Genomic DNA, 23,198 nt, shown 5'->3' on the forward strand with positions numbered 1-23,198 from the left:
TAACAAATTTAAAGCAATTTTGAGCCTTGCTGAGTTTATTTCGAAGAATAAAATGTTGTATTCAACTCGTTTTTGTGTAAATCGGTTCATTTATTTCGCCTCGTGGATGATAAACCACTCGTTTTCACTCGTGGTTTAAAAATCCACTCGTGAAATAAAGCGTCCGATTTACACTCAAACTCGTTAAATAAATAACTATTATAGTATTTTTATAATTATATTTACTTATATAATTATATAATATAATTATATTATATAAGTAAAGAATCAAATCTTACGAAAAATTGTCTCAGGATTCCGATACTGTCCTTATTTATCGTCTACAGCGTACAGTTTTTAAAAAATCAGTTAAAATTTGGTTCCCTAAAATAAATATTAGTTGAAGTGAAAAGAACTATTAATTATTTTATTAAAGTTAGATAGTTTGCACAATTGATATTTCAATTCTTTCTTTTCTCCTGACAATTTTGTTTTGAGCAAAAACATAAAAAAGTTTTTCTTTTATTACCTAAAATCAAAAGCAATAAAAAGTACCATGTGATCATTTGAATTTATAATTAAAGTAGGCTTTAATTATTTTTTAACTTGTATGAAAAAACCGATTGTGATAATTAATATTCAATTAGAATACATTCTTCTCTCAGTATGTACTAGTTTTTCAACCATAAAGACACAAAATCGCTCACTCCAATTATAAATTTAAATGATCACATATAAACTCCGATCACTTTTGTAATATTAAACAAAATCGCATCAACTTGAAAATTTTGGCATTGTAAGTTGTGTCATTTACCGCGAATTTAGGCTTTTAGAAATAGGTTACTTTAAATGTCAGTGTCAAATTGTTCAATTCTTTAAGTAGAAATCCTGCAAAATATTCGTTAAGTCAGTTAAATTTTCTGCTTGTAAGTAACATTGCTTAGTCATTTTAGCGATATCTGAGAACATTATTTGCACTTTCAGCCGCTAAAAAGGGACATTCAGGCAATCTGAAAAATGCTTCACTCAAGCTTATTTAGTCAAAACGTGACCAAAACTATCAAATATAAGACATTTTAATAACAAACCTAAATAAATTAATGGACAACTAATCAAATAAATCAAATAAACTTGTGTAATGAAAATGTGAACGGACAAAATAGGAGACCGGTAAAACCTACCTTACAAGTTATTTTAGACAAATAATTAGTTATTATTCGTCCGGAATTAGCAGAAACCTTTGCGAGAAGTAAATAGAGCAGACTTTCTGGCGTGTGTTATGTTGGTGTGTGAGCCGCAGGTTGATTTAAACTCTCTCGGCATAATATTGAAAATAACCTTTGTCAGTGGTTGCTGAGTGTCTTGGCGGGCCCCCATGCCAATTCAATAGGGTTACCCAAACAGCAATAGGGGGCTAGTCCGTTGCTGCTCGCTTAATTCTTGTAAATTCGTTAATTTTGACAATGCCAAAGACAAACTTCAAATTTTCATGACAGTAGTGAGAGCATTGCCAACTATCAGATTTAGTAACAAAACTTGCTCCGAATATAACAGAATAAAAATCTCTAATATCCCAATATTACAAAAGTGATCCGACTTTAGTACAATGTTTTAAACAATAATATATCCAATTAAATGACCTGGTAACCAGGGAGAAATTAGCAAGACACTCACCTTGACGACGTCTTCGTAGAGCACTTCTCTGGGCCTCACAGCGACATAACTCCCCAGTTGTTCGTTCCTGATATTTAAAGTTTGAATCATGTCGACGACGGGTTTGTAATGCGAATGCAAAGTTTTGACATTCCCGCTATAAACTTCATTCATTTGAACAAAACTATCTCTCAAATCCTCGAAACTACGAATAGTCTCAACACTGTATTTCTTTTTTAAAGCCTTCTTCACCGAAGGGTCTATCAAGGGCAATCGCGAGTTGAGAATGGCTTTAGCATAGCTCAACTCCACATGCATGTCATGGACGTACAAAAGACTCAAGTGGAAGTCCTCACACTCATTCAAACTTCGGTACGTCTTCGCACAATTCCTCAAATGGCCCAGAAACGACTCACTTAACTCATCAGTGCAAACTGTCTCCAATTCCCTCAAACAAATCGCAACTAATTGGTGGAAATCACCGGTTTTCAAACCCAAACTCTCCGAAATCATCGCAATAAACCCTTCGAAGCTTTGGCAAACAAACTCACACTCGTTTGCGCGATAATCATAGGCGTTTTCGTGCAATTGCTGCAAATTCCGCCACAAAATCAAACCCAATTGTCGATGCTGTTTCATCAAATCGCGGAAATTCCCAAACTTGGCCGTTTCGTCCAACAAACAGTGACTCAAAACCGGCTGAAAACCACAGTCCGAGCTCGCCAAATACGCAAAGAACGAACGCAACAAACTGTGACAAAGTCGGCCGTCTTTGCTCTCTCTGTACAGACAAAGAGCGGTCACTAAATCAATCGGAACGCTCAGACACGACCGGAAATCTTGCCCCTCGAAGTGATTCCTCAATTGCAACTTGACCAGGAACTCAACCACTGGCAGCAACTTCACCTCAGACTCGCTTAAATTAGCGGCGTTTTCGCCAAAATCAAGCATTTTAAGTTCGCTGATTTTCACGTCCAGACTCGTTCCGCGATCAAGCATCAAACTGATGATTTTGTTCCTCAAATTTGCATGTTTCAAAGCGTCAAATTGCCTCAAAACTTGTTGGTAACACGTTGCTAAGTCTATCTCCAAACTGGCGACTCTCGGTGGTGGTTTACTACGTTTCTGGAAGGTTTGACTGAATTTATGAAGTGGGGAGAATTGTTTTTCCAGACTTTTATTAATCTTTGCCAAAACATCCTCCAGTTCGCGCGATTGTTTGTTCAAAAGTAATTCCACGCTGTTTACCGAATATTTCAAAAACCATCGATAGTGCACTTTGAGACTTGTCAGCTGATTTGGGGTGATTTTTCGCACGTCTATCCGCGTGCAACGATTGAAAATAAACCGCCAAGTCAGTAATTCCAGAAGTTTGATTACGTCCAGGTCGCTTAGTTCAATCTTGTCCGTGAGGACTTTCAGCAAGGAACTATCGAATGATTCAATTAAGTGCAAAAATTCATCGACTAAAACATCATCGAACTGGTCGCTGATTGTATTTTCTTGTCGTTGGGTCATGTAGTCATGTAGTGTGACCTGACCTGGCTTTTTTCCGCATAATTGTTCCATCGTACGGTTTGCAATAAAATGCAGACTGAGGATTAGCCTGTTGCTGGCAAAACAACATTTCCCCCTGTAATTAGTTTCAGGGATCCAACGCCCATCAATCGGAAAGTCCTTAAACTCAACTGGGAAACTCTCAATGAAGTTGTGCATTGTTTGAGAAATCGCGACCGAATGATTATCACCAATTAAACAATTAACGTAGCGAGAGCGCAGCTCCAAATCCTGTTTACTGGTAACACTGTAGAAGTGAATCAAGAAATATTTATCAACTGGGTTATTTTGTAGCGCCGTTGCTTGCTGTTTAATTTTCTCCAAATCCGTCCCGACGTGCAATTTATCCGTTTTTAGCGTGACAGCGTCGTAGAATTGTTGTGCAGTCGCCTGGTGTAGCACCTTTCCGATTTCGGTTTTAATAACCGTATCGAAATCATTGCAAGTGAACTCCATGTTGGAGCGCGTTTTGTAATAAATTTCCATGATGGTGTTGTGGAATGCGTCGAGTTGGTTCGAGCCGTGTTGGATTTGTTGGGAAATTAGAGCCGATGCGCGTAATAATTCGTTCACATTTGGTTTTTCGCCCAAAATCAACTCGCTGGTAAAATCATGCAAATGTAACAGGGATTCGATGTGGTTAATATTTTTCAGTCCCTCGCGGCTTATTAGGCTTTTTATATCGAGAGTGTTGCGGTGTTCGTTTTCTTTCTCATTGAGCATGTAAATTTCAACGCCTCGGTTCCTCATGGCCCTAAATAAATTTCAAGCGGTTAATGAGCGCCACATGGGGGTTGTGAGGCGTTTGTGTTGAATTATAGCAAAAATTTAATGAGTGGTTTTTGTTGCAGCTAGTCCGTAGAATTTAATTTCTGGTTAGTATTGACAAAATGTTTACAAAATGCAATAAAACTGCAAAACAAATAGGTTTGTTTACAAAAATGGTGGATGCGCCGGGTTATTTTCTAAATCAGTTCAAATTAAACTTTAATTTGTGTTTACTCTGTCATACTCATAACAATATGTACACGTAAAGCTAGAATTTATCATTTGTTTGTAAGATTTTTTCGCCAAACATAAAAAGACAGACGGTTATAACTGGTGTCTGCCGAAAGAAAAGCAAAAACGAGAACAAAAAAGACTTGAGGCACTAGTTTTGATTTAAAAAAACATAAAAGTAGAAAAAAGAACAGTTTTTGAAAAAAAAACAAATAAATGTAAAGAGTAAGAGAAAACAATCTAAACGAGAATCTAAATAAAAAAAAGAAGAACTGAAAAATAACTTTTGGAAAAAACAAACAAAACAAAAAAAAGAGTTCATTCTGATAATGACTAAATTCGTTTAAAGAATCTAGACAATAAGACAAAAAGAAAACAGAAACAAAAAACTTGAGAAAATCAATGTAATCTAAAAAAAGAAATATTTTTTTTAATAATGTATTAAATTTGGTACTCACATTTTTTATTTATTGTTTCTTAAAACTACAGACTGATCCAGAAATACTGAGTCTGTTGGTAACACTGGACTTAAAATTTTTAAGGATACCAATGGAGTACTCTTCCAGTTAACAACAATTTAACATTTTTGTGGGGTTGTACGTCAAATAATTGTTAAGAGAAATCGAATTCGGTTACAGTGTTGCAAATTACGAGCACAAATACTTTCAAATGTGTTGCCACTCAGTATTACTGGATCAGTCTGTACAACACCGACACCAAAAATTTAAAAAACGTTTAGGTTAATATTACAAATAACATTGCAAAAAGATAATACGTACACATATGTAATTAGCAACAAAACCAAAGGCGGCGTTATAAAATAAGACAGACTTTAGTATACACAGTTTAGAATTTATTTGACAAATCATTAGTTATTAGTAAATATGTAATAATTTAATTATTTAGCATTGAGTAAATTGTTAATTTGTGATAATTACACAATTATCTAATTGTGTAATTATTAATTTACATAAATTAACCCTATTTACACAGTTAACTTTACTCAAAAAATGTGGGTCACAAATAACTAATTTATAGTGCAATGGTAAGAATACAAGTACCTGAAAATGTGGTCTTTGCATTTTTAGAAACGGTTTATAAAAAATTCAGTTAAAGTTAATTGCGCTGCTAAAAGTTAACAAAGCAAATGGACAAACCAAATTGCTTCAATTTGATCACGTGTTCAGTTAATCAAGCATTTAATTGCGAATTAAATTAATGACGCTTTCTATAAACCGGTCCTATGCCTTTATAATGTGATCAAAATAAAACTAGTCGGCGATAAAAAAAGAAACTCGTTATTTTAGCCCCCAATCCCAATTAAAAAACAATAAATAAAAAAAATATTAAAAGAAAAAGAACTATTGAAATAAAAGAAAACCAGTTCACTGGCCTACAAAGAGTGCTTTAGTGAAATAGAAAAAATGCAATAAAATAAAGAATGATTAATAAAAAAGAAAGTATAAAATAAAAAATATAGATGGTTTTAAGTGGTAACAGATATTTAAAGAAATAAAATCACAAAAAATAAGTCATGCTAAACATAAAATTATACTTCACAGTTCTACAAAGGATATGTTTTACTCGAATAAAAAAAGGTGTAAATAGAAGGTTAAAAAACGTTTTAACCTACTGATAATTGGTAGATTTTCGTGGAAGAAGCTACACAAGAAGCCAAGAGAAAGGTAAAAAAAGATTTGGATAAAAACAATAAAAAAAACAAGGTAAACAAAAAAAATTCGATTAAGAAAGAGCAAAGAGAGATCTTTAAGAAAAAAAATAACAAAGATTTTAAAAGAAAAGTTGGCAACAAATATTTAAAAATAGAAAAAAAAAGAATATACATTAAAGAAAAAAATTCGGTTAAAGTAAATCACAATTATTTAATCAGACAAAGGGTGCTTTTGTCAAATAGAAAAACCAAATTGTACAGTAAGTGTTCGGCTGAAAGAAGAACAGCCAGAAAAAAGATGAAGACGTTCCTTAAAAAAAATTCAAAAATAAAATTAAAGAAAACAAAAAAAGTTGTTAAAAGAAAAAAGCAAAATTAAAAAAAAACGCTTTGAAGTGTCAACAGAAGTTAAAAAAAAGAATATGAAAAAAATATATTTAATACGAGTAAAAGGAGAGAAAGATAAGTTTCGATTAAGACAAAGCGAACAAAGGTTGTTAGAAGAGAAATCTAAAATCTCCAAAGAAAAACGTTTTTAAGTGGTAACATATGTTTCAAAAAAAAGTATGACAAAGAATTCTTTCGTCAAATAGAAAAACCAAGTTAAACAAAAAAGATTTAAAAATGTTGAAAAACTGAGATGATGGAAAAAGAATAGATTCTATTACAAAAAAGCGAAGAAAGATCGTTCAAAAGAACGACAAAAATTAAAAAAGAAAAAAAAATCAAAGAATACAAAAGAAAAAACACGATTTAAATAAACAAACTACTACATCGTTGAACTAAAAAATGAAATAGAAAAACCTAGAAATATAAAGGGTAAAAAGTCCCTCTGTATACTAGTAATGACTAAAGCTAAAGCAATTATTTAAGAAAAGACAGAAATTAAATAAGGTGAGAAAAAATCAAGAGAACAAACAGTTTCGACAAAGGCAAATTTTTTAATGCATCAGAGTTATTAAAAAAATAAAAACGAAATATTAAAGAAAAACAAATGAAAATGGAATTTCCTTGTCCTTAAAAGAATGCTTTAAATAGAAAAACCAAGTTGTAAAGAAGATGAAAGCTGAGGAAATCAATTAAAAAATTTTGAAAACAAAAAAATTAAAGTAGAAAAGAAAAAAATTAGATTAAGAAAAAGCGAACGCAAGTTGTTAAAAAAGAAAACTGCAATTAAAGAGACAAAGTTTTAGGCAAATAGACAAACCAAGTTTTCAAAAATGTCCCGTATTAGCTGAAAAAAAAGACTAGAAAAGACGAAGTATAGAAATAAGACACAAATAATAAACGAGGAAAAAAATATTGGAAAAGTCAGTACCCATAAACTTATTTGATTAATTTAATTTTTTATTATTTATTGTATTAAAATAAGCACAACAAAAATTTCGTCTTTAAAATATAACGTTTTTTAAGTAAAAATTTGTTGGCTTTGCTTTCTATGTGGGTAATTTCGAAGAAAAATGTGTACTTTTAATAAATTACTGCATGTTTCATGAATTTAAAATTCTTGTAAACTTTCATAAAACTGAGATTTTTAATTTTAAGTTTAAAACTAGCACAAAAAGAACTACTCGTAGATAATTAAATTTCATTATGCATATAAAATTTCGATTTAATTTTATTACTGAATTTTTATATCCTTGTATTCTTATAAAGTTAAAAATTGGAAAACGTATAATCATTTTAAAATCATAACATTATGTGCTTTATCAGGTGCAGTCTGCAGTCTTTTAGTCATTATTTAAAGTCGATTGTATCAACGATTTTTTTTGTCAACTTACCTCGATATTTCTCCATTCTTGGGATCCATCGTTAAAAACAGCCTGAAATCGGGATGAGGAACAATTTCAACCATTTGTCCCTTCTCATCCACCCCTCTCTCGCCCACTGTTAAAACACCGTTCGGTTCTAAAAGCGCATTAAGTCGATCCAAAACGGCCGCACTACACAAGTTAACGTTATCCACGAGCAACCACGAACCTTCTTGTAAACACTAAAATCAATTTAGTTAAACATACGTTTCGCGCCATAGCTTCTCCTTTACTTTTATCAAAACCGAGTCGACCCATTCGAATTTACCACCGGCATTCAAACTGCCCTCATTTTTCACACTCATCCTCATTTTTCGAGCTTTCCTACGTAGCTTATCTGTTCCAGGCAAAACCGCCCAAATCTTCTCCAATTCGTCAAGTTTTCGCAGAAATAGGCTCAGTTCTTCCTCCATGGTGCGCTTAGTCTTCACGTCTGAACAAAAGCGATGGAAAATTCAATTTGTTGAAAATGAATAATCATAGTCATGAATATTAATTATCTCCTGCAGATTATTAGGTCACAATGTGCGTATATTGGCGGCGTAGGCCCTAATACGTTCAGTTGTATAATTTATACATGACATTATGTGCTGGAACTCCAACTCGGGAGCAAAGCGTGATGATGGATGTCTGCGATTAAACTCAGGTGCGAAATTAGAACTATCAAAGCGTAATCAATTACAATTTACCACAACACATTGCTCTAATACCAACTAATTCGCGAACAATCCGGGAAGGAAACTTTCACTTTCCAAAGCAAAAACTTTTGATAAGTGACAAAATTCACGATTTGTTCGATTCTTGAACGATGCGATAAAAGAAAGTTTTATTATTTCACCAGCTTTGAAGAAATGAATTAAATTGAGGTGGCTAAACAAAAAATCCATTTATATGAAAGAGTAAATGTTGAAATCTGATATTTACCCCAGTCTGAAAATAAATGTTTACTCTGAAAATAATGCTTTTTGTAGAAACTTGTAATGAATTTATGAAAACTTCATTAAGTAATGCACACACCAAACGTTTCAATTTTAATGTGCCGAAAAAACGAAGTGTATAAAACTTATAAAAATCATAGAGCAAGTTGTGTTTTTTTGGCCCAACATTCCATTTCTAGTTCTAGATGTTTAATTTATGAACACCAAATGCATTGTTCTACTAATGGCATAATTACGAGGAAAGTTGCTTTATTTTGCTTCAAAAACTCAAGAATTTTTACAAAATATTCTTCCTAATATTTTTTTGCTAAATTTAAGTCGTTTTATGAGTGAGAAACTAATATCTTTGCAAAACTGTCTTCAATAAGGTCAAAGGCAGGTCAGGTCAGGTCAAGTCAGGTCAATAGTATCTAATATCTTTGCAAAATTTTCTTCAATAAGGTCAAAAACAAGTCAAGGACTAAAAATGAGTTTCAACTCATTCCTATTATTAAATAATAGGAATAAAAATAGTAAATTTTATTATTGCCATTTTTTACAAAAGCTTAATAAGCAAAATGCTAAAAATTTGATAAACTGAAACAGATTGAATTTAAGGTACGAAGAATCGTAGAGAAACATTGTAAAACTTATTTTCAAAAGAATACAATGCAAAAAATCGAAAAAAAAAATAGACAGAAAGAAGTAAAGAAAAATTTAACTTAAAAAATTCGAATAAAGGCTGCAAAAAGAGAAAAAGTCTAGAATGGCAAAACATATTTAAAAAAAAAGAAAAGAAATGTACTTAAATAAAAGAAGAAACTACTTCATTGGGCACCAAAAATGGTTTAGCCCAACAAAAAAATGAGTTAGAAGTTAGTTGGAAAAGAGTGTAAGAAAGGTAAGAAGAAGAGAAGAGGAAACTTGAAAAAAATACTTGAAAAAGGATATAGTGAATATAGTTAAGAATCTGAAGGAAAAGAAATAAAGATTTGATTAAAAAAAAGCGAAGAATAATTGTTAATAAAGAAAATATTTAAAAAAAAAGTAACAAATTTTTAAAGAAAAAAAATGTTTACAAAATACAGGGGAGAACTACTTCTATGGCCTACTCGAATAGAAAAATCGAAAAGAAAAGAGAAAAAATATAGCACCAGCAGGAAAAGGAAGGGTAAGAAAATAAGGATAAGGAATTTGAAAAAATTACTTTAAAAAACATAAAAAAGTTCAAAGATCAGATGAGAAATTAACTTAAAATAATTATTTTGCCTCTTGTAAAAGCTGAACCATTTTTTTAAACTAAAAGACTTTTTTTCAGGAAATCTTATTCAAACAAACCTAGAAATTATTACCTATGGTGGTTTAGCCTTTTCCAGAGTGTTACCTCTCATTATTTTGAACAATTTTCCTAGAATAAAATAGTGTTTCTAAATGCGAAACTTAATTATTTTACAAAATTTCGTCAAAAGTTGTTGAAATAGAGTAGAAAACAATTATTTTTTATTTGTTTAGAGCGGTATATAACGTTTTATCAGTGAAAAACTTTGGTTTCTCACAAAATTTCGTTAAAGCAAGACAAAAATAGCTTATTAATGTTAAACATTATCCTAGGAACTTTATTTTGCAAAAAATTATCTTAATAATAATTATCATTTGTTTCCTCAGATTTGGCTCGTTTTATTAAGTGATTTTTTGTTGTAAAATTATCTTAAGAATGTTGAATAATCCCCAGATTAGTTAAAAAAATATTATTTCTGATTTTTTCCCACTTTTTTCACAAAATTTAGCTTAAATAAAAAAACAGAACAAAAGTGTTACTCATGCCCTCTTCAAACGTTTCATCACAATTTTCAACGAAAAAACCTCTTTCATTTCACATAATAATTTCGATAGAACAGACCCAACAATTAAGGTCAACAATTACATGACTTTTTTTCGTTAGATTGTTAGTAGTTGAGTTAAGACATTTGTTTAACTAAATTTTGCCAAAGGTGAACAAATTACGTAAAAAACATATTTTTAACAAAAAACTCACTTATCGTACGAAATAATGTTACTTCACCACAGTTACCTCATTTTATAAGTAAAAAATAATTTCTTGCGATATTTGCTTTAAAATGGTAAACAATCACTTATTACTTCAAATTTACATACTTATGCCTAAGCAAATTGTTAAGCTAAAAGCTCACTTTTCTTGAAAAATACAACTCAAATAAACCGAAAAATTAGCAAAAAGCTGAAATATTGTATTACTTTTGCTTTGTTCCAGTGAAAAAACTCACAATTTGGCATATTATCGCGAGAATAAGTCAAAAATCACAAACAAGTCGGAAACATTTGTTATTTGTTGAGAAAATTTTTAAAAAAGATTTCGTCAAAAATTATGATTTTTTGGTCTGTTTAGAGAGATTTATTTAGCTCATTTTGTTAGATCCCTTTCTCACATAATTTCGTTATTACTAAACTGCGTAACAAATCAACTAATTTTTAACAAATTTCTTCTACTAATTAAAACCAAAAATATCTAATAAAGATCGAAAATGTTATTTTTATTACGTTCCCCAAATCTACTGTCTTTTATTTATGAAAAACATTTTTTCAGTAATTATCTTAAAAATGTACAATAACAAATCATTCCAAGTTTTCAAATGCAATGAGTAAAGACTCACTTTTTTGCAATATTTATAAAAGTCGAAAATTTCGTTACTTCGTCCTTCACAGGTGTTTTTTAGATTTTGTAGCAAAAAATTCACTTATTTCTAACAATTTCACTAAAATAGACCAAAAAATCACAAATCAGGTCAAAAATGACATTTTTATTTACGTTAAAAGAAAAGCTTCCTTTTCTCGCAAAATTTTGCTAAAAAAAAACAAAAAATCACTTATTAATATTAAATATTCAATTATTCCTCTAATAAGATTCCTCTTTCTCTCTATAATAAGATGAAAAACACATTTTTCTTCCATTTCATAAGATTAAAGCTTGCTCTTATACAAGTGAAATATATATTTTTGTGAAACTGCCTTAAAATTTCCAAACAATCACGCAATTAGTTCAAATTACTATTTCTGCTTCTTTAATTTTTAACATAAATTTATTTTAACTGCGGAATTTTGTTCAAAGAGACCGAAAGGTTATCAAAAAATCAAAAATTGCGTTGTTAATATTCTGAAGATAGCAACCAACACATTTTTGATGACATTTGCTCGAACCGTTTAAAAAAAACAATAAATATGATAACGTAATAACAGCCCCGAACACTAAACCCCAATCAATTGCATTTTCTCACTCGAGACAAGCCCCCAACCTTTAATGAAAAACGTTGATATTAAAATTCTCTGTCAGTGTGTCGGGCTGATTTATAGGAAGGCAATCTCGCAGTTTTGCGGTAAGAATTTTAAGGCTCGTGAAAAAGAATACGTTGTAAACGAAAAATCCTTACCACTATCCACGTTCGAGTATCCCTCCCAAAGACGGAGCAATTCGACACAGGGTCGACCTTTTACGAGCATTGTCCGCACGATTTTTAACAAAAGTTGTTCCGTTTCCCTCACGATCTCCTCTAAATGCCTGGAGTAATCAGTCTGAAACAGAAAAGTCCCAACTTAACAAACGAAAACTGCAAGAGAGAAAAGAATATCAAACATCCATTATTTAAGTATGGAGAAAGGAAAAGTTTATTTCGAATTCACGGCTGCGTAAATTTCTGACACTTGAATATTTAAAGAGTTATTTGGGCTCAAAGTCGTTGAAATTTATTGCCGCGGCCTGACGCCGGTTTTGAATTAATTACGGTGACATGCGAACTACTTTTTTTCGAACAGTTTTGCTAAATTAATTCGTCGGATTATCAAAACTCGATCAACGAGATTAAAGTCTGGAAGATTGAACTCAAATTAATACGACGGAACTTTTGCAGATTTCGCAAATGCAAATCTGAGAAGAATAGAGCACTTAATGTCCCTTTTGTTTTCATTTTGTGCGTTTTATGGTCCGGCACAAAAAGCCATTTGTACACATTATCATGAAAAAAGAAAAAAAGCCATATATGGGGCAATTATACAAAGTGGAGGAGGATTTTAAAATTTGCAAATAAAAATAGTTTTTTCTTCGACTGTGAAATAATGATTTATCTGCGGACAAAAGGGTGGATATTTCCTTGCACGTGTAATAAAAACCCAACAATGAAAAATTTACGGCTAGTATGCGACCTATTTTATAGTAACGAATGGTGACAATTAATACTTGTCAGAAATAATTTATGAGACGACTTTTGTTATCATTGCCAATTTCGTGCCTTTCCTAAAATGTGTTTATTTTTTAGAGCTTTACCATAAATATTGTTGCGGCTTTACTCTCTTAAAATCCTGATAGCGTGAAACCTTATCGAAGATGTTTCTAAGTTTTACGAGCAATATTTTTAGTAACTCTCAGTCTTGTAAAAAACTGATGGAAGATTGTAAAAATCCGTTAATACATCACACACATTGGCGTCCGTTAGAAAAAATGCATAATAAAATCCATTTTTAGTGGCACCATTAATAAAACCAATTAACTTATTACTTATAAAATAAAAAGGTATAATCTAATCTGAGAACCTAAATTGCGAGTAAACAAAAATCTGTATTGCCAAGCAAATTTAAAAGTAAAAAAAGAAAAATCATCAGATATCCGAGAATTGTTAAGAGATAATCCTATAAAACCGATGAGACTCTTTAATCATAATCAATACACAATACAAAACTTAAATAACCGATGAACTAAAATTATACGAGTACTTAAGAATATTATTTCTTAATTCAAATTTACAACTCCTATTTCACTGTATTTTTTTCATTTGCAATTTGTGGTAAAAGAAAAGATTTTAAGATTTTAAATTTTACCTACTCAAGATAATGGTTTTTGATACTTTAAGATTTCAAAGTTTGAACCTTTTTCTGTTTGAATTTTTAAGGTTCGGACTACCTACCTATATTTGTTTTTTTAAACTCTTCGTAAAAAATGTTGCAATAATTTTTTTCGCTAAATACATTTTCTAAAATAACACGATTTTAAATGATAAAGTAAAACACAAAAACATGAAATAAACCACCATGAAATTTTCTAAAATTTTAATCTAGTTATCCATGACAGTTATGGTAACTCGATGTCCATAACGGAAATAAGATTCCAACATATTTTTTATGTTCTTCAATAAACATTTTAGACATATTGACAGATAAAACGTTGCTGAGGTTATTAATTTACTGCTGACGAAACTGTCATAGATAATCAGATAGAAATTAAAAAAAATCGCATGGTATAAATAAATTAAGTTAAAAAAAGTATGAAAAACTCAAACGTAAGAAACTTAAAACTGAATATCTAAGACAACAAATACAACAAGGATCTGAAGAAATAAACTCACTGCTTAAAATAAAAAATTATATTAAAATAAAAAATATATTCGAAGTTTAACCGAAAAATTAGAAAGTTTTAAATTAAAAAAATCAGAACCTCAAAAGATAAAAAAATTCGAAATTGAAAAAATTGGAATCCAAAAAGACAAAAATACGAAACAATTTAAAAAAAAAAACTTAAAACTTTTACATTTTTACATTTTCCATTTTAGAATTTTGTTGGTTAGAAAAATTATCGATACAGATGAGTTTCTGATATTTGGTATTTTTGCAGTGAATTGTGTTATCGTTGTCAGTTTTTCAGTACTGTTTACTTTTACGGATATTTTAGTTTCAGCTTTTAGTCTTCAGTTTTTATTTTTAATTTCTCCAGTGTTTGTTATCATTTTTATTTTATTATGCGATCCAAACATCAGTAAATTACTTAAATAAAAACACAACACTATCATATTATAAAATTCAAAGTAACTTTATCATTTCTAAAAGAAGTGAAGTTAATTCACGTGCCAATAAATCCAAAATTAGTAAATAAAATTTTAAAAAGTTTAATTAAACTCGAATCAAAAAATGAAAACAGAACCGTCAAACATAATTGAATTTAAATTGAAAAGATGTCCCGCAAATTGCTTCTTTTAGCGTTAAAAGCACAGAAATGAATAAAACTGAAAATAAAAAAGCACTTTTATTTGCTTTAATTATTTTCCTTTTACATTTTTTTGTACAACATTCATCTTTAAATGATTAAGAATCTGCTATGTAAGTTAAGTAGTTTCAGCTAAACAAACAGATAAAGCAGATAAAAGATAAACGTTAGCTACATAACTAATTTAAAATTACACACAAATAAAATTTTTCTTTATACTTTGCAAAATTTAGAAAGGGGATTATAGAACCGTCATTAATTTAATCCGCGATTAAATGCGTGATTAAATAACCAAAGTGAATTTGATTGGTGTTGTTAATTTTAAATAAAGTGTTAAATTGTAATAGAGCTTTTTATAAACTGGATCTTAGAGTCTGGTCTATCACTGTATTATGTTTTCTAAAAGTAAAAACAGAACAAGTTACCTGTTTATTATATCGAATTCAGTAAATTGTAGAATTGCCAAATGTTGGTGCAAATAATCAAAGTATTATTTAATTTTAATAAGTGATTAAGAAAGCTTTGTCAAATTTTTATTCGTTGTTAAAAGTTAACAACGCCAATCGACTAATGAAATTTGTTCAATTTGGTCACGTGGTCAGTTAATTGCGCATGGAATTGCAGATTAAACTAATGACCCTTCTCAAAACCGGTCCTAAGTGATTTAGAGAAATTCTTGTTTGCTGTTTAATGATTAGCTAGTATAATTATTAATAATACGAGTGCGAAAACACAAGCTTAAAGTTCGAAGCTATCGTTATGCAACGAGCGAATGCGAGTTGCATACCTAGACACCCGAGAACTTTAAGCGTTTTCGTATGAGTGTTATTCAAAATTTTGTTTGTTGGAACATTTTAATTTAAAACACGATGCTATAGGAAGCGTGTTTTAAACGAGTGAAAACATTAATTTAAAACACGTTGCTATCAAAAACGTGTTTTAAAAAATGTTTATAATTTAGGACTCAGGAATTAAAAAGAAGGCTTAAAACGTTACCAATAAAAAACTAAATTTACGAGTTTTATCAATATCTTCTCTCATTCACTTTAACAAGAATAAATACAACATTGTACTATTATCTTTAAACAAAACAAAATAAAATATAAAATTCAATGCAACTTAGACGTCATTTCAACAAGAATTAGGAAGTTCATTTAATACATGTGAAAATAAATGCAAAAACATATTTAAAATTCTGAACCGAAAAAATTAAAACAGTTAAACACTGAGCTGAAAACCTGAGAAGTGATGGATCCAAAATCGATAAGTCTCAATTTTGTTAAATCAACGAAATGTAATATAGATAAATATGAATCCTACATAATTTCCATAGTATCTACGCCCCTGTATACAGGGTGCTCAAAAACTGGCGCACCAACTCAGTGGTACGTTATTGAGAAGCAAGTGCAGATTACGGGAAAAATGTTGAAAAAATTTCTAAAGTCATATTTTAAAAAATCTGGAGCTACAAACTTATTGTGTTAACTACTTTAGTTTTTATTATTTTTTTATGTTTCTATGTTTCATACTAGGTAATCGTTCCGTAACAAAATGATGAATAATTATTTTTAAAATTACTATCAGATTTTAGCAGTTTTTTTAATTAAAAAAAATTAAAATTCATCAAAAAAATTACAATGTGTAGATGTGCCAACACTGGGAATTATATCCTAGGAAACCGTTTCAAAAATAGTTTATTTTATTGTTGCTCAAATTCTATTGCGATCATGACTGTTAGACAACGTTGCCACATATCATTTATCTAAAATCCGTTATTTATCAATAACATTAATACAAAGAATTTTTTAAATATTTTTACCTTTATATCTAACCAATTCTCTACCATACACCATTGAGTTGGTGCGCCAGTTTTTGAGCACGCTGTATAAAAATTTGAATTCAAAATTGAATTTTTCCATCGATTGATCTCGTAAATTTAACTATTGTTGGACGTATGCTTTCGTCAGGTCATAAAATTCTCGATCGAAAGCAACAATGCGAAAATGGTCTTGACGCACTTATTGCAGTTTCCCAACCATATATTTTATCTATTACGATTTCCGTGACCACCCGACCCAAGTATATATTAAAGTGTTTTATTCTCTCCATAATTCCTTTTCCTCCGTGGCAGAAATACCAACGAATCATTTCCTGACCTTTGCCTCTCACAAATCAATTACAATCGACTCTATAACAAGCAATTAGTCGTAATGTACTACCTTACAATCAATTATCGTAGAACAAGCGGTTTCGAGGTATTCAATTGTGTATATTATAGAGAGATAATGTCCGTGTAGATGGACTCAACTTTGGTATTAATTAAGAGGTTATGGGCATTGGCTATATTACAAAACATTAGCCAACGTTGGAGGGTTAATTGTTATTATAGGTCCACAAAGGTAGTTCTCATTATCAGTGTGGATGGTCCTCAAATGTAGCGAGTCATAGTTTGGATTATGTTCTGGTGGACTGAGGGATAACACCATTTTATTAGAGCGAAATGTTGGACGGGAGTCCGAGCATTATGACTGTTATTTGGCTACAGCGACAGATGAAATTGCAAAGCAGAATTGCATGGCAAAAAAACACAAAACGTGAAAAAATTCACATAAATTGCAGATAGAGCAGAGGAAACACGCCGAAGCAGAAGGATATTACACATTGTTCCACTTTTACATCCACTACTGATGCTTTAAATATGCAGTGCAGAAATGTACAAATTCAAAATTAATTTTGAGTTTTATAAATTAATTATTGCTACTTAATTTATATTTAATATTGAATTAGTTGATTAATTAACTGCTAATAATTCATAAATTATTAAGAAGCAACTCTTGGAATATTGGTGCGAATTTTCTAAAAAAAAATCACAAAATCAGTGACATCAGCAGAATTGCCTGAAAACCCAAAATTTAAATGATTTAAATTCAAGCTGCAAACTATTATTATGTAAGAAAAAAGGAGTGTCCTTACAGAGCAGGGTAAAAGAATTGTATCAATTAAGGGCACAATTCCATATAACCGAAATTTAAAACTGTAATTTTTTTTTGCAAAATTGTTTTGTTGAAAGAATTTCTTTAATATATAAACACATGTTTTACAACAAAGAGGAAAAATTTCTGAAAAAAATGCAAAAAAACAATTTGTAATGTCCTTTAACAAAAAGTCCTAACTGTAAAACTTATATGCATATTTTCCAAAAAATCGGTGCAAATATTGTTGGTTTGGAAGAAGAGAAAAGTTACAAAAGTGATTCCTTCCATTCAAAACTGTAAGACAAAAACTATGAAGCAAAAATCAACTCAAAACTTGAAATCAATCCGCGTTGCATTTTCGGCTACAGTCATATTTTTAGTTTTCCAATTGAAGAATCGTAATTCCCAATGCAATATGCTTTGTTCAAGTGAATTCTATGAATCATTTTAAATAATATTGTACAACAAAAAAATTAAAAAATAATTTTTATAAAAAAAATATTTATTGATTGTTCATTGCCTAAATACAACAAATCAGCTCAATTTTTTTTATTCAAAATATTCTATTTTTTACATACCACGTATTTTGAAAACATTGCTAATAATGCAAAAAAAAATGTAAAAAATAGCAAAACTAGACAAATTTTAATTCATTTCTGTCGATAATAAATTAGTAATACGATAAAAAGTAACAATTATTACGAAATTTCAGTGACTATTTAATATCTAATAAATCAAAAATCTGATTTTTTCTTTTTTGAAATTTTTTCTCTGAAAACAGTGATAAGGATTTGAAACAAAAAACCTTTTCTACTTTTAAATACACCGGGTACATCAGAAATACGTGTGTTAATTTTACCACGTAATAAAACTCATCAAGTCCAACAACTTTTCTATACAGGGTGATTCAAAAGTACCGTACAATCTTTAGGGTGCTATTAGAGAACATGAAACAGAATTAAAAGTTCCTATGACAAAAAATTGTTTGAGCGTTTTTTAAGGCAATATAGCCCTTCAAAGATAATTTTTTAAGTTAATTTTTTGGTGCTTCAAATCATATTTTTTTGACTTTAGTTAGTGGACACGACAGCTCTTGCAACATTAAACAAACACTTGTTAAAAAAATCAATAATTATTGTCTAATGATGAGCAAAACAACCATTTAAAAAGTTGTAAATTCGACAATGAATAAAATTCGCTATCCTAGGAAACAATAAATTAAAAAAAATGTATAAAAATGTATTGTATAAATATAAAAAAATCAGACTCTATTTTTGTACTGAACTGAACGTTTTTTATCAACATACGAGATCACTTTATAACATTTTGAAAAATTCTTATTTATTATTTTCACTAATTTCCTTTTTTCTTTTGTGTAAACGAGCCGGTCAGTGATTAATAATTAGTTTGTATTCATAGCAACAATTTTTATTATTCAAATTGTCTGTTTCTATCTCAACGAATATAGTTCCCTACCCATAGGCAGATACAAGTTTTCATATGTTATTTTTTCAAATTGTAAGTAAATTGATCAAACTTTTATTGAAAAATTGCAAATAAAAAAAAGGTTTATTTGTTGAGCTCTGTTACCTGTTAAAATAAACACATATATTTCTGATACACTCTGTATTTTCCAGCTTTTGTAAGAAATTTATGAAAGCATCTAACAAATTTTCTGTTTTAATAATTTTGGAAATGTTTCGAAAAAAAATACACTGCATATTTGTTCATCAAAAAAAGGTATCGTTGGTTTAGGACAAGAGTAAAGTGAAACAATATGACTAAGAACAAAAAAAGTAAAAAAACAAAACTTAAAAGTGTAAGAGCTATTAGAGCAAAAAATTCTCCTTTCAGTAATATTAGTTTTTAATAACATTAAACAATTTATTATTATTTGTTTACTTTTATTTTGTTTAAAATTCGGGCCCTTAAATTGTCAAACATACTTTTTCAACAACTGTGTTTAGAGTTTTTATAAACTATTTCCATTTTTGTAGGTTTTGGATTTTTACAGCTACCAAATCTAACGTCATTTAAACGGATTTTAAAATTATCGGGTAGTCCTATTTAAAGCAAAATCTAAAAATTTTTGGATTTCTTTTTTATTAACAATAAACATTAAAATTTATTAGTATGTATTATTATTATCATCATTATGATCATTTTCGTAGTAAAAGTGGCCATTTAGTTAGCACCAGAATAATAAAAAATTACCAAGTAACAGATCCCAAACATTTTCGAGTATCAATACTAATGAACTTTCTTCACCCTTCAACTTGAAATTAAATATAATTGCTTACAAAAAAATGAATCCCCATTTCCGATATCAACACACCGACGTAATGACAGAAGCAAATCAGTGTACACAGAGCGTACATCTAGCGCTTCAAACTTAATTTCATAAGTTAACGGAAGACATGCTCAGAATAAAGCACATATTTAGAAGCAACATTGTGAGGTAACGTAATTTTAAAAGTAAACATGTGGCTTGTTCGAGCGAAAAACCAAAGAAATATCCATCCTGTTGCAATATTTCGCCTCGTCAAACAATTTAACCGACAATTTTGCTCTGTGGAAATAAACAATTAACATGAAAATATTAAAATAAATATTTTGTGGCAAAAACAGATGTATCGTAAAATATCCGCGTTCCGAAAGTCGTAAACGGGACACCGTTTCGACGTGATGGCTTTGTGTGGCAAAATGTTTCAAAATTGTAGTTTGGTAGTCGTAAAAATTCACAGAACTTTGTCGCGAAAATAGAGAAAAGCACGAAATTATATTATGGCAAGATAGTAGCGAAATCTCTCAAAAATTGAATTTTTATAATTCACGTTCGCTTAATAGGAAATGTATCCTTTGTGAAAGCTTCATTAACCAAGAAAAACCGTTTACCTGAAAGCCATTAAAGAAAATAAGTATTCTTCTCATCGTAAATAAAATATCTGAATTTCAAGAAAATGCAAAAATACACATTCTTTTGTGTACAAACACTGAAACATTGTTGGATATTTACGAGCATAACCAGTAAAATCTTATCTGAGGTGTTTTTACTGCATTGATAAAAATGGTGGATGCGCCGGGTAATGTCTTAATAGTTAAAACCGATTGACTGAATTATCTCCTTAAGCCAGTGAATCATCCATTCAGATAAACTTTGGTAGCTTAGCTTTATAGTCTACTAATTCACTAGTTACCACCAAGTTGAGCAAATGTCCCTCGTTATTAAATTCCAACCACAACAGTTCTGAGTGCATTGCAGCGTGTTGTTGCTGATATTAACTCGAATGTCTGATTTTTACGGTCCATTAGAGGCACTTTAAACAGCACAGTCGTGTCTGTATAAATTAAAACATCAAAGAGTAAAAGGTACGAGACGACACATTAAAGCTGCCAACTATTTATTAGACAAATTAAAGCCTTACATTCGACAAATGAAAATTAATTGGAATTGTCTGAAACGATATTTTACATCGAGATAAAACTGGAATTGGAGTCATCTGTTTCCTTTCTGCACTAAATCACATTTGCGAGTTATTTTATCCTGCAGATAACACTGCGGCGTAATTGTTTCTATCTAATTCATTCATTAGTTTAATGTTTCTTTGAAACGAAGTTAAATTAAATTATTTTTTAAATTCGCTCGTCTACGTTACATCTTCATTCAATTTGAGTCGCAACATAATATTTCCCTCCATAAAACTAAGTTGTTATAAATTTCAAGTAGGTAATTAGTGTTTGCGCTCAAAATACTCGCACGTCTAATCGTAAATGCACCGTTCGTCTTGCTTTCAGAGTTATAAACTTTTATTCCCAAAGCAATAACAAGCTGCGAAGAATTCGTGCAATATTTAGTCTTCAATTAGTGGCTGTATATTATTTAACTTTGTTTTTTCTAGACGTTAAACCCGCCACGCATGCAATAAAACTACCAAAATTATGATTATTACAAGTGATTCTTTCTTAATTTCGTAAGTGGTCGTAACATTTGGTTTTGCTTTGGTCCTTACTAAATCAGTCAACCATTTCTATTTCGCCAAGCGAAAAAAATCGTAAAAATACTAGGTGGGGCAACCTTATCGCGCACCTATGAAAATCGCGATTTCTAATTAAATAAAAAAATTGCATTTTTCACGCCTGACTATACGTTCAAAAGGTCTCTCCCTTAATTTTTTGGTAATTTTTTGCTTACAGATAAAGATAATAATTAAAAAAAAGTAATTTTCGACCAAAAAAAACACGCGTATTCAGTCAGATAACATAACAGATTAATATTAAAAATTATTTTTATTTATTAGTTGTTACTTGTGGCGTCGTAAATTTAGGTGATACAATGTGAACTGTAATTGGAATAAGAAGATTTCGCTAAGATATTTGAATGCAGTTTTATTGCAAGACTGTAGATAAGGAGCTTCAAAAAGGTCGGCTACTGGTAAGTGATCCCTTTGTTGGCATATTGTACCATCTTCTAATAAATCATGCGTACTGGTTTGTGTCTAAATAAAAAAGACCGACTAATAACAAACCAAGTAAAAATTTAGCCGGGTTCGATAGACTAGCAGGTCAGGTCAGGTCACGTAGTCTTAAAACTTTGTTGTTAAATTAACAGTTAGTGCCCAAAATCTTACAAAACTGCTACGACTTTATTTATTAACAAAAAAATTAATAAACATCGAGAATTGCCCTTTTAACAATGTACAGGCTGGTGTGTAAAATTTCATTAGAAGTCGCGATTTGCTTAGGTGCGCGATAAGGTTGCCCACCTGGTATAGTATAGCAGACTATAACATGAGATCGAAAATATACTCAATTAGAGCAAGCCTTGAAAGTGAAGTGTACCTTTAGTTACATCATATACTTTGAAAATCTACTATAAGATAACATAACCTCAAAAGTGCGGCCGTAAATAAACAACTAAAATGTAGCCAAGTTCCGTAGGCGCAGCTTGCACCATTTCAGTTTATTTTCTATCTCATGTTATATCATTCCTTATTATCCGTTTCTAGTCGTTTCAGAGTCCACATTGCGTAATTTACAGTTTTCTACATGAACCTACTTTTCAAACAAAAGTATAGTTTTCAAAACTTTTTTCGATAATTTAGAACGTTTCATATCTAAAAACTCGCGAAATTCGAAAAATATATCATTGAAACAAAGTAAAAATTTGAAAGGTTATTTAAAAAATGTATTACTTTTACTGAATCTATTAGTGTTTCTCAGAAAACATTAAAAAAAATCTAAAAAAGCAACTTTAGAATGTTTGTTCGATTTATAGAATAGAATAATATATTTTTCTCAAAATGAGGTTAAAAATTCCAAAATTTCATCTAAAATATATTATTTTCCAAAAATTTGGAAGCGCTTTAATCTATGGTTTTGACTAAGACTGTCACAAAAGTCAGAATGTTTTGCAAAATCAGGACAGAAAAAAATAGGTTTTTTTCGGAAATGCATTTATACAGTGAAGTTTCTATTTTGCTGGACATAGCCGTTTCTATGAAACTATTTGACATAGACTTTTTAAAACTGAACATTAAATACAATTAATACTATTACGTTTGTTATGTAATGTTCAGCGAAATAAACTTTTTA

General features: G+C 30.2%; 1 protein-coding gene across 2 annotated transcripts in view; it reads right to left on the minus strand.

Annotated features, from left to right (window-relative positions):
• The window catches only part of LOC661291 (uncharacterized protein), a 144,780-nt gene that overhangs the window by 25,271 nt on the left and 96,311 nt on the right, over positions 1 to 23,198 (minus strand). For both annotated transcript variants that reach the window (XM_064357046.1, XM_967462.5), the window contains 4 exons: positions 12,032 to 12,173; positions 7,905 to 8,104; positions 7,642 to 7,853; positions 1,654 to 3,943 (listed from right to left, as the gene is read on the minus strand). In XM_064357046.1, the coding sequence (XP_064213116.1) occupies positions 1,654 to 3,943; positions 7,642 to 7,853; positions 7,905 to 8,104; positions 12,032 to 12,173 (2,844 nt within the window). The remainder of the gene's footprint in view (positions 1 to 1,653; positions 3,944 to 7,641; positions 7,854 to 7,904; positions 8,105 to 12,031; positions 12,174 to 23,198) is intronic.

The sequence above is a fragment of the Tribolium castaneum genome, chromosome 5, assembly GCF_031307605.1.
Source record: "Tribolium castaneum strain GA2 chromosome 5, icTriCast1.1, whole genome shotgun sequence".
NCBI classification, from domain to species: domain Eukaryota; kingdom Metazoa; phylum Arthropoda; class Insecta; order Coleoptera; family Tenebrionidae; genus Tribolium; species Tribolium castaneum.